At 39.8% G+C, this 13,539-nt stretch overlaps 1 protein-coding gene across 1 annotated transcript; it reads right to left on the bottom strand.

The window, feature by feature from the left end:
* Nucleotides 1-7,395: 7,395 nt before the first annotated feature.
* Nucleotides 7,396-9,210, bottom strand: LOC145398670 (zinc finger BED domain-containing protein 5-like). The gene has a single exon (XM_080271475.1). It carries the CDS (start codon nucleotides 9,208-9,210, stop codon nucleotides 7,396-7,398), a length of 1,815 nt encoding a protein of 604 aa, XP_080127601.1.
* Nucleotides 9,211-13,539: the final 4,329 nt, after the last annotated feature.

Here is a 13,539-nt window from a genome sequence, read left to right as displayed (position 1 = left end):
CTTTCTGGTGTAGAAAGATTTATCTAGTACAAATAGGATTAGAGTGTTCACATAATTGGCCCGGGCAACGCCGGATACCCCTGCTAATGTATATCTAGGAAAACGACACTCTGCACTAGAGTAGACTTCACCTGGACCTGGTTTTTAGCAAGGTGTGATCTCCGGGAGCTGCTGCCACCTTGAATGGTTATTTATTTCCCTATAGGATACTGTTAAGCTGCGTGTGACTATTGTGTGACCACTGTCTTGTCTTACATGTGTATGTAAGAACCTGGGACATACATTTTTTTTTTTTTTTTACTAACTGATATCAACTGCTTTTTCGCCATCAATCACGTCACATACCAGCCCCTCCCCTTCCTCCCCTCACACATTTGTTTGGCCCTTCCTATTAGTGTTGGCATTATATAGTCACTAGTATATATCTCATAACACAATGTGTTATCCACATAATGTATATCCACAGTCTTGTTGTCCCAGACCATCAAGTATGGTTAACATATGATATATATCAAACAGCCTCTTTGTAGTCCAGACGACCAATAATTTCATGATGTATTCAAACACGTGGGGTAACCAGCCGTAGTGGGTTAGTCCGTGTGAATGGAAATTTACCAGACACTTCATCACACACACACACACACACACACACACACACACACACACACACACACACACACACACACACACACACGCACACACACATCCTCTCCAAACTGTATATATTGTTGGAGAGTATCCTTTCAGGTCAAATGGGGTTAGAGAGAAGGCACAATAACACGAGTGTCAGCTAAAGGGCTTTGCTGTCACCCTACGTTACGCTGTAAATCACAAGTCAGTACAACAGTGTACAATAAATTCCGTAACCCAAGAGTTGCTCTCTAACCCACCTCGCTGATACACAAAAGAGGAAGGTGAGAGAGAGAGAGAGAGAGAGAGAGAGAGAGAGAGAGAGAGAGAGAGAGAGAGAGAGAGAGAGAGAGAGAGCTACCTATTCGCTTTAGCCCGACGACACACCCTTTTACTATGCAGCGACAAGTTCGAGCCATACTAGGTCTAATGACTTTATTCTGACAGTGCTTCAACGACTCAATCTGCCTATCTTCCTACATGTATCTACGGCTACACTCATCGGGATTGGTGGCACGCGGTAACAACGAACCAACGACGATAAACTACCCTCATCGATATTGGTGACAGCGGTACACGAAGCCAATTAAGGTCTCAATCAACAATCAACGAACAAATTACAGTCAAAACAAACTACGACTACTCTACAAACGACAATCAGCAATCAAACTACGAGTGAATACCATGAGAACAAAACTACAAGCAACAACAAGGAAGGAACTGAACTGTGTGACAGCTGAGTTAAACACAGCGCAGCTGACCTCCACCACCTACTCCACCACGACCCCCACCACTTTTCCCCATCACCACCATCTCCACCACCAGAAGAGACGACCGAGTGTCTTGACCCCGCAGTGACGACCAAACAATGCTGACGTGTTGAGCTGGATCAACAATCCTGAAACATAACATCTCCCTCACTACACCTCACACCATGACTGTATCTTCACCACTGTTTAAGTGAGTGGATTTATTCTAACCAAGGTTGTATTAGTTAACAGTTCATCACTTATAATTATCCACAATATACTAACAATTAGTTAACGAACCAATGATATATATATATATATATATATATATATATATATATACACACACACACAGAGTTACACAATTTACACGAACATACGTGTTTTATAGTTTTATTATTCTGAGCAATCAAGAGATATGTAGAATGTGAGTTAGTGAGTAATCACATTATGCCAAGAAAACTGCCTAACTTAGTGCCTGAAGAATCAGCATTATCAGTGCCATCTACCCTAACACAAGAACCAGAAAACGATCAACAAAATTATAAATTACGAAACACCATCAGAGACACAAGAACAATCAGAAAACCAAACCTAGGAAACAAAACACATACTAGATAGAGAAGATAAAAACAGCAAACAGATGCAATTTACACTAAAGTAAATAATGATGACACTTGGTCAGAATTTTCAGATGTAGATAGTGAACTTCATAAAAATTTACCTCCAGCTTACTACAACCTAGACCATAGAGTATTAAAGTGAGGAAAAACATATAAATTTCTTGTAAATGACGATTGCAAGGAAAACACTGTAAAAATGGCTAACTCAGATGCAGCAAGCAACAGTGCAGTAACTTCTCCACAAAATTCCAGTAATACTCCACTTCTAGTGTATATTTTTCATGAAGACAATTATCTCACAAAATTCTCTGGTACTGAAAACTACAAGATTGACATACATTTACTGAACAGTTTTAGCAATATCCTTTAGGAGACACATTACAGATAAGAAAGTAGAAACAACTGTTCTATCTATCTATCTATCTATAGCCCGACGCCCTAATCCCGCAAAGGGTGGCCGCAGACAAAACGCCTCCAAGTCACTCTGTCACCCACCATTTGACTCCCCTCCCCCCAACTCACCCCCCCCTCCCTCATATACCTCTCAACTCCATCCCTCCACCTCATCCTCGGTCTACCCCTCCCTCTCCCTCCCTCCACCTCACCTACATACACCCTCTTAGTCAGTCTTTCATTCTCCATTCTCTCCACATGTCCAAACCACCTCAGTGTATTTCTCCTAATCTTTTCAACCACATCCACATCTACCCCACAACGTTCCTTCACTTCTTCATTCGTCAACCTGTCCCTCCACGTCACTCCACATGCTCCTCTCAAGTAACTCATTTCCACTGCTCTCACTCTTGACTTGTTCCCCTCTTGCAAGGTCCACGCCTCGCTTCCATACGTCAGGGTAGGGATCACAATACCATCATGCAGTGACTTCTTAACTTCCATACTCACCTCCCTATTTCTCATCACTGCTTTCAGTGTACCAACAACCTTTCTTCCCTGCTGTACCCTTTCACGTACTTCATCCCCCAAAGTTCCATCCTTACTCATCACACTTGTACTTGAATGCACTCACATTCTCCATATCCTCACCATCCAACCTCACTGCACACTCTGTGACTTCATTCCTCTCAAACACCATAACTTTACTTTTGTTTACATTAACTTTCAGCTTCCTCCTCCTACACACTGTCCCAAATTCATTCACCAAACCTTGCAACTCCCATTCATCTTCACTCAACAATACTGTATCATCAGCAAACAGCAACACCGGAAGCTTCCAAATCTCACCCTCATTCATTAGGCCCAGCCCCACATCCACTGCCCTACCTTGCACCTCCTTTACAATCCCATCGATATATATATTAAACAGCCATGGAGACATCACACACCCCTGTTTCAGTCCCACACTGAGATCAAAGAACTCACTCAGCTCACCATCCACTCGCACCGTAGCCCTAGCTCCCTCGTACATACTCTTCACAGCACTCAACAACTTTCCCTCCACTCCATATATTCTTAATACCTTCCACATACCTTGCCTATCTATTCTGTCATAAGCTGTTACTCAGCTAAAATAAACCAAGATAGATGCCCAGCTGGCAGTTTGCTCAAGTCAGACAAGCTGTTGAGAGCTTCAACATTTGAGGAGTTTGACAGAATTTCTCAGGAAATTCTGTGGAGGCAGGTATTTTCTTGGTGGTATAACCCCAGAATTACATAAAATTGTAGACCTAGGCTCTGATCTAGGGGAAATAACAGCAGATATTTCCACTGTCAAGAAAACCTTGTTAGCTAGTCTAGAAATCGGTAACTGGGTCACAGCTGATGGTACTATATCACCAGTGCATGTCGTTGACATCATTGGCTACACATCAGCCTTAAGCAAATTTCCTGACAGGGTGTTAAAAATCGCCAAAACCATTCCATATAATCCAGGGATGTTTACTTGATTTCATTTATGAGGTGAAATGAAATTGCAGCAAAGCTGGAATGACTGACACATCAAAGGCCAACAGGACAGAGATCAAAGTGCCAGAAATCATAGCAGCGATAAATACAGTAAGTCAAGTCCTGGCAAGGACCAGAGACAATCTCGACCACTTCAGAAACAAGCACACAATCAGGTTAGCTCAAGGACTCGTTCCCGCACACCAGGTAACAGGGCAGTACAAAAGCCTGGCCGAAGTCCCAGTAGACATCGATTGGCATAAGGACAATCAAATGGAAGACCACCTCATAAGTTGAACTCAAGTAAAACTCTCTGTTACTATTGTGCAAGTCTGGTCACACAAATTCGGAGTGTTACATTAAAACAAAAGAAGATAGGCAAAAGGTTTCGAGGCCTTTTGTAGATGTCATAGGTCCTCCGGTCATTGGACCTCAGACTGTAGAACGATAGAAAAATTGTTAACCATCTATAGGTCGGGGGAAGATCGTACCAGCACGAAAGACGACAACACATAAAACACCCAAATAAACAAGTAGTCAACATAGGAAGTTTCTTTGGAAACGAAAGCATTTTGGTCTCTGCTTTATGTGAGGAGGAAGAGATTTCATTATTTTTGGATTCTGGCTCACCAGCGAATTTAATAACGCAAGATGAGTTAGTAAGAATTTTTAGAAATAGAAGAAAAGTGACGTTTTTGGAAAACTCAGACTTAAATTTATACACAGTGGATGGTAAAGAAATACCAGTTATTGGTATGACTGAGTTAAACATGCATTTCACAGAGACCACAAAACTCAATCACTACCACCTTTTACATAGCAGAAAAATTATCAGTTAGAGATCTGCTGCTTGGACTTAACAATGAGAACACAAATTATAATATTGATGCCACATTTCAATGGAATTCATTATGACAGCGAATTCATAGAGGAAATTTCATCTCCTGATAATGCAACCAGCAATTACAAGAAAACTAGCGTCACAAGAACGATTACACACAAAACCAAAATGGGGGAGTCCGACGTACAACTTCTCAAAGAAAATGGGCGCGTAGACCAGCTGTCACAGGCCAAACCCCACTCCTTACACACTCACTCACAGTGCAACTGTGACTCACCCACTTACCCAGCCAGCATTAATTATGATATCAATTTACCACCAAAACCATTCATGCAAATTACGATTAAGAGTAAATTGTGAAATTGTAATGTCATTGCATTAGAAGAGATGGTTAGAAAAAATGGCCTTTTGATAGAGAGCGCCCTGTGCTGGATGAATGACAAGGGTGAGACGAATGTCATTTTAGCTAACACCATGAATGGAGATGTACAGATTATGAAAGGAACCTGTCTTTGTGGGTTAGAAATTTGCCCAGCTTCTATATACGAAGTGACAGTAGGGGTGGGGGGGCGTCGAGCAGAGTAAACTCGTCAGAGTGTGCATAAAGGAGAATTTGATTCACTCAGGTCAGTTCAACATAGAAAACGATCTCTTAGATCTATTAATGAAACACAGACAAACGGTAGCATTACCTGGAGAACAATTAGGATGTACGAACCTGATTACACACAAGATTAACGTACATCTGGACACACAACCAATATATATATATATATATACATATATATATATATATATATATATATATATATATATATATATATATATATATATATATATATATATATATATATATATATATACACAGGCTTATAGGGTCATGCTTTCACAACTCACCCTGGCAAATCAGTATGTTGAGGAAATGTTAAAACTAGGTATAATTGAACCATCTGTCTCCCCGTGGAATGACCCATTATTCTTCGTGCCCGAGGGAAACGGAGAATTGCGTGCGGTAGCAGATTACCGTAAATTAAACCAGCACACAATCCCTGACCGGTTTCCTATGGCATTAAGTGACGTCTTTCAAAATATTGGACCAGAAAATAACGTATTTTATACAATCGATTTGCTCAATGGCTATTACCAAATTAGCCTCGAGCAAGAACCACGCAAATACACTGCTTTCTCCACGAATACAGGGCACTACCAATACAAACGAATGTCTATGGGATTGAAGACAGCACCAGGCACTTTCCAAAGACTGATGAATTACGGATTGTCTGCAATGCTGGGAAAAGGAGTATTTGTCTATCTAGATGATTTTAATATAGCTATTCCAAGTATAGACAAACATCTTCATAAACTAGACCAGCTCCTACAAAAGCTTGTTGATGCTGGCTTAAAAATTAAGCTGTCTAAATGCAAATTTTGCTTTAAGGAAATAAAATTCTTAGGCCACAGACTAGATGCCCGAGGTATTCACACGTCGGAGGACAAAATAGGCCTACAGGCAATAAGGAATTTCCCAGAACCAACAAATACAGACGAAGTAAGACAACTTGGGGGGCTAGCAGGATATTACAGCTCCTGTATTAACCAATTCTCTCATATAGCACAACCGCTATTCATTCTACTAAAAAAGGATGCTGTATTCCAGTGGGAAGAGGAACACAAATTACCATTTCATGAATTAAAAGATAAACTTACATGCGCACTGTGCTTGGCCTATCCTAACTTCACAAAATCATTTATAATTTGCACAGATGCCTCCCTCAAAGGTTTAGGATAAATGAGGTAAAAACCAACCCGTTGCTTTTGCCAACAGACAAATAAAAGGAGCAGAGAATAATTACTGTACAGTAGACTTAGAAGCCCTAGCAGTAGTATTTGCTCTACAGAAATTTCGTGACCTCACGTACGGATACGAAATTCACCTATATACAGACCACAGGCCTCTCGTGGGCATGTTCCAAGGAAACCTCTACTCTGGGAAGAGAGCACGATGGAAATGTAAAATCCAGAATTACAATGTAAACATTCACTACATAAAAGGTAAGGTAAATTTAGTGGCGGATGCCTTATCACGAAATCCGTTAACCAATGTTGCTACAATAAGTCCACGGGAATCACTCGCCAACAATGATGAAACGATCCCCACAAATCAAGAAATTTCACAGGCACAAAGACAGGACCCAGTATGGTCTAAAGCAGGGGTTCCCAAGTTTTTCCTAGCACGACCCCATTCAGCACTTTCAACTGTTCAATGCGACCCCAAGTTAATATATATATATATATATATATATATATATATATATATATATATATATATATATATATATATATATATATATATATATATATCCCGTGTCTATGTTTATTTCTACATTAACAGCACTGTTGTGAATTTTTGGTCATATGATGGTATATATGTAAAGTATTTATATAAAGGAGAAACACAGTAAACATAATAAATTCTATTTACAAAACAAAGGGTAATCATAAATGAAATTCTCAAAATTGGCAATTACAAAGTGGTAATCCCATTTTAACACCACGTAACATGCTACTCAGTAATTACCTCTATTGCAAGTATCATACTGCACCTCATGGCTTTCTGATATTATGAGTAGCCTACTATTTGGGTTTTGGACTATTTGATCAATTTTCTGTATCTGGGGGTGTATGATGTCAGGCAACACATCATACAATTTTCCAAGTTGATGTTTGTCATACGGCTACGATAGTCATTTTTAATGAACACCATTGATGAGAATGCTGCCTCACAAACATAGGTGGTTCCAAATTGTACAAGAACCTGCAAGGCTCGATTTCTTACTGTTGAATGCTTATTTGCTAAATTAATCCAAAACTTTCCTATGTCCTTATACACATCAAAGTCCACTCTTGCTTCATTGTCAGCTTGTAATTCTGCCATTTCAAGTGCAATAGAACCACACTGCTTTGCATCAGTTTTGAATGGAAACTGCACAAAATCAAAAGACTCGGTTAGCAACTCTGGGAATCTAGCATTCATATTCCCCGTCAGATTCTGCAAATAATCCAGTAAATCCTGTTTCTCTTCTGCGAGATCTAGTGCTTCATTAAAATCAATATCCTTTGTAGCTGTAAATTCCAAGTAGTGTTGGAAATGAGAGTACTTATCAGCTTCAGCTTCTCGTAGTATCTGCAGCTTGCTGACAAAAGCCTTTATTGCACCCTGAAGGTCGAACACAAATTTCCCTTTCCCTTGAAGTTCTGTGTTGAGCTTATTAACGTGCTCAAAAACGTCAGTCAGAAGTGCAAGGCGAGCAAGAAAGTATGGATCACAAAAATAACAAGCATTCTTGTGCCCCTGATCTTGCAAGAATGTGGCCAGTTCACGGCGAAGAAGGAAAACTCTTTTCAAGGTTTTTCCTCTTGACAGCCACCTGACAGCAGTATGCATTAGCAGTGTGTTATGATTAGAATTTTCAGTGATGCACAACTGTTTGAACATGCGAGAATTCAGGTCCCTAGCCTTCACATAATTGACAGTGGAAATGACTACCTGCATCACATCAGAGAAGTTCGGAGACATGTCTTTTGAAGCCAAACTCTGACGATGGATAATACAGTGGTTTATTTTAATGTGAGGATGTTTTCTTGATAGAATTCCACGCACTCCAATATTCTTGCCCATCATTGATGGAGCACCATCCATGCTACATTCAATTACTTTACTCCAGTCCAGGTTGTTTTCGGTGAAGAACTTATCTATAGCATTAAATATATCCTCACCTCTTGTTGTACTTTCGAGTGAAATGCAAGCAAGCAGTTCCTCAGTGACAGAGCTTTCCTTTAGAAATCTTCCGAAGATTAGAAGTTGCGGTTGTGCTGTAATATCATTTGACTCGTCCAGTGCCAGGGCTGTCCATGGGGAATTTCTGAAGTCTTCCAAACTTTGCTCTTTCAGGTCTGCTGCAATACCCTGGATGCGTCTTGTTATGGTATTATTGCTGAGAGAAGCCTCATCAACAGCTTCAAGGATCTTTTTAGCAAATGGTTCACCCTCAAATACTTCACAAAAGTTTTTTAAAGCAGGCTTTATGATAGTCTCATCCTCTGTGAAAGGTCGCTTTTGCTGAGCAATGAGGAAAGCTGTCTTATACGAAAACATTTCCATCTTTTCCTTCTGAGATAGTGCTCTGCATAAAATTGCCTGAGACTTAGTTAGATTTTCATAACGATGATGAAAAATTCTCTTGCGGGCCTCTTCTGAGAGAACAGCAATATTTGCGTGCGTTTCCATGTGTCTCTGTAGTTTCTTAGGCTTCAGTGATTCCTCAGCAAGTTCTTTGGAACACATTACACATATACCTTTACCACTGACATCAGCAATTCCATACTTGTCGAGGAATGATGGATTAATAGAGCGTTTCCGTTTCTTGGCTGATGTTTCAGATGGTATCTTTAAAAACCTCTCCATAATGCCTGGAAGAAAATTGCACGTATTACTAAAAATATTTTGCTTAATGTTATTAATTAGCAATGCAAATAAAGTATCTTCAAAACAGTGACGCAACATCATCACTTCTCTTTCCATTATAATACCTCCTTTGCTGCACAATATCATAGCATTGCACCATCTTACCACACTAAAATACCACATTAAATCACCAATTGTCTGCAGTATATATATATATATATATATATATATATATATATATATATATATACGTTCCACACAAACCCCAGATTGCAACAGTACTAATGTATTCCTCTCAAGCTCAGAGCACAACTGGTCAATGTCCAACTTCCAACTAACAGTACTTAACAGTACACTCATAAAAATATAGTTGCATCATAGTTTCGAGTTAGAAAAAGGCTAAGTTTTAAGAATATTAATAACACATCGAAAATACTAAATAATTTCAATGATTAAATTTTTTTTTGAATATTATTAATATTATTTCGTTTATTTAACACCATGTCTTGTACCCGCAGTTAAGAACCAGCACAATATACCATAAAAAAAACACACTTCACTAGAAACACGAACCTGTCACTCCAAAGCCCAGAATACAACTGAGAGTCTGGGGCTGGGCGATCAGCGAAGCTACACTGCAACAGCTCCAGTCATATAACTGAACACGTATTATACGCGTATAACTGATGACATGTGAAACACGTTAAGCCTCACCCATGTAGTTAGATATAAAAAACGAGCCATACACAGCACAAGCAACGCCAGACCTACACGTCTCACCACGTCACACCAGCGACAACCCGCTTAGCCCCAGTCGGCTGCCGCGCCGAACAATCAGGTGACACGCAGTCAGCTGACGCCATGTGCACACACACACACACACACGCACCACGTCGCCCACTTGGCCGGCTCAGGACAGGACAGTTCGCCACACACACACACACACACACGCACCACGTCGCCCACTTGGCCGGCTCAGGACAGGACAGTTTGCCACACACACAACACACACACACAAAGCGACACCACCGAACCACAAACCTGCATGTACAAGCTGGGTACTGGTATCAATTATGACTATTTAATTGCATAATTGTTTTTAGTTAGAAAACGGATAATAATGTAAAATAAATACCTTAAGTATAATACGGTACCTGTAATGATAATCATACGATAATAATTTTAACTATTCATGGCATGAAGCTTATGGCTTAGATTCTGTTTCGTACCCCCAGGCCTTGTGGGTACCTCAGCGACCCCACCGACCCCATGACCTGCTTGTGACCCCACATAATGAGCATTCCGACCCCACTTGGGGTCCCGACCCCTGGTTTGGGAACCCCTGGTCTAAAGTAATATATCATCTCGAGTCAGGCGATGATGTACCATTACCCAAGTTACATGTACCACTTAAACAATTCACAGTGGTAAACAAATCATAGAAAAAATATTACGCAGTTACTTATTCCTAGTACAATGATACCTCACATTTTAAACGTAGGGTAATACACGATACCACATGCAGGGCATCCTGGCAAGGACAAGACAGTCAGGCAGGCCCGGATGTCATATTACTGGCCAACGTTACGCAAAGACATACATAATCACATAGACAGATGCGACTCATGTGCAAAACTTAAAGGTTACACGTTATCACCTGCACCTATAGGACAATATCCTGTACCTAGACAACCATGGGACACTGTCGCGGTTGATTTACTTAAATTACCCTTAACTACCAATCACAATCAGTATCTTTTTGTTGCAACTGATCACTTCTCACGATATGTGATCTTGGTTCCAATTAAGGATAAAACAGCAGAAACAGTCACCGGGGTATTCACTGATAGTGTGATCTGTAGGTTCACCACTCCAAAGGTGCTAATAAGCGACAGTGGTGGTGAATTTTACAAGAAATATGTAAACAATACAATAGAAAGAAAATTAATATCTTGGCCTACCATCCAGCTTCCAATGGATCGGTGGAAAGGGAGAATAAAAAAAACATTAGATGTACTACGGCACATTGTCAAAGAAAATTACGCAAACTGGGATGACTGGATCCCCAGAGTTGAAGCATCACTTAATTGTGCGATTAATAAATCAATAGGAGATACACATCATTTCATCATTTATGGGTCAGACAAACGTCTCCCCTATGAGACGTTAGAAGGCGACCAAATTCCCGTATATAATTATGACGATTATCCTAACCTTCGCTTACGTGAATTTCAAGAAATACACACAAAGGTAAAGAGACAGTTAGCGATGCCGAAGGAAGAAAATGACAGAATCATTTAATATGAAGGCAAAAGAATCAGATATCAGCATAGGTGATATTGTCTATAGCCTCATTCACATTAGAAATAACAAACTGTCACCTAAATTTGAAGGCCCATACAGGGTAATTAAGAGAAAAGACAATAAGGTAGTGATTAAGTCACTATCGAGCGACGAAGAGAGAGAAACACATATTGATCACTTAAAAAAGGTCTCAAGAAATTTAGCTTGCATTAAAACACCAGAAACGACCAAAAACCCTAGTACACACGGTGAAAATAAGCCTGAAGCAATCAGCACATATCGGAATAAATTACGGTCGCATACCAAACAGACAAACATAGGTGCAACCATTACAGCTCTAACCATAACAAGGCAATTACATGACTTAGGAATCGATTTAGACTCCTTTTATAGGTAACAGGATTAAACAGACCAAGATATCTGTATCATTCATCATCACTATCATCACCCTTAACATAAATTGCTAACAACAGTGGATCAGATCTCTAATACAGTTGTTCTTTCGGTAGGTAAAGATGAGGTGAATAATTGCATGGATCGTGTTCCTACTGATATCAAGAGGATTACCTCACTTACATCCTCAACATGTAGTCCGACAATGGTGCCTGATAGCCCCAACAGCCTCAACAGCAATAGTGCAGGATATAATAAGTACCGAAGTTAGTCTGGACATACTGCAAGACATACCAGTAATGTTACAGAAGATAATCAAGACCCTTAGAACTCTGAAAGCGGTATTAAAACACTCTTCTTCACATGATCACCCCACACAGGAAGTAGCTGAATTAATTAAATTAACTGACTGGAAGCTAGAAGAGGCTAAGCACGTAATGATCACCATGATCCAGGATATCCCATCAGCTGGGAGTAACACACTTGAGACAAGAAACGACATCACAAATACACTTAACAGACGCAGTTTGTTCGACCCAGGTGGAACAATTTTAGGTAAAATTTTTGGACTAGCTACAGGAAATGATCTAGAGGATATAAATAACAAATTTAACATAATAGCACAAATTCTCTTATACTAACATAAGTTAGCTGATACTCAGAACACCTTAATGCTGACGATTATAAGTAACCTATGGAAGGCAGAAGCATCAACTATAGGAATCGTGGAGAAAGTAAATGCACTGGAAGGTAATAATACACTATTCCAACAATCTCTGTGATCATAGAGTATATTGACGTAATAATACTACAGCTAGACATTACTAGAGCTCAGTATCAGGCCTTCATGAAAGGAATTGCTAATGCTGGTAACAGAAAGATCACCATTAATTTACTACCCTTCACAACCTCCGGCAAATAATTAATCAAGGCATACATAGGCATGGTTTGAAACCTTTGATTGAGGAAAGAAATTTGATGTTATATTATCCATATTTGGAAGCAACACTCACGACAGCATCAATAATAGTTCATGTACCATTCGTAACGGATGATTTTTACACAGTCTATCAAATATACCTTTTTCCTTCTAAAAAAGATGACTCATTAGTCACCATCAACATCAAAACAGAAGTCATCATGGTCTCCTAGAAACAGGACGCCGTCACTTTCACTAGTGAAACAACAACTGAACACAAATGTCGCACATCATAACATGCATTTCACCTTTGTCCTGCGTACATCTTCACGTTTCACCCAGTTCAGACAGTTCCTTGTGAAACGGCTGCCATAAAAGATCATGACATCCCTCATCATTGCAACTTCACATTTGCTCCAGATCCATCATCAACGCATTGGACTTTCACAATTCTTCTATTTCACTCAAAATACATCAGTTTTTATGACTTGCTCGGACACAGCTCCAGCCCATACATCAGCGTCTGGTTCATACATCTCACCGGATTACTGTGCAGTCCTGACACCTACACTATCCACTTTGCCTACTAAAAACCATTATGCCATTCTCAACCACACACACAAATACTTCCAGCCACTGCATAGGATGAACTTAAATATAAGTGCAGACATTAACTTCACCCAAGTATGAAACCATGGAACTAATAAATCAGA

Source organism: Coenobita brevimanus, chromosome 46 (assembly GCF_032717465.1).
Source record: "Coenobita brevimanus isolate Jiangsu-jjx chromosome 46, ASM3271746v2, whole genome shotgun sequence".
NCBI classification, from domain to species: domain Eukaryota; kingdom Metazoa; phylum Arthropoda; class Malacostraca; order Decapoda; family Coenobitidae; genus Coenobita; species Coenobita brevimanus.
The sequence above is the reverse complement of the archived record's forward strand: the minus strand, read 5'-3'. Positions and strand labels throughout refer to the sequence as shown.

Excerpts from the sequence above, each read along its gene's own strand:
- LOC145398670 (XM_080271475.1), bottom strand. The coding sequence starts at position 9,210 with ATGGAGAGGTTTTTAAAGATACCATCTGAAACATCAGCCAAGAAACGG.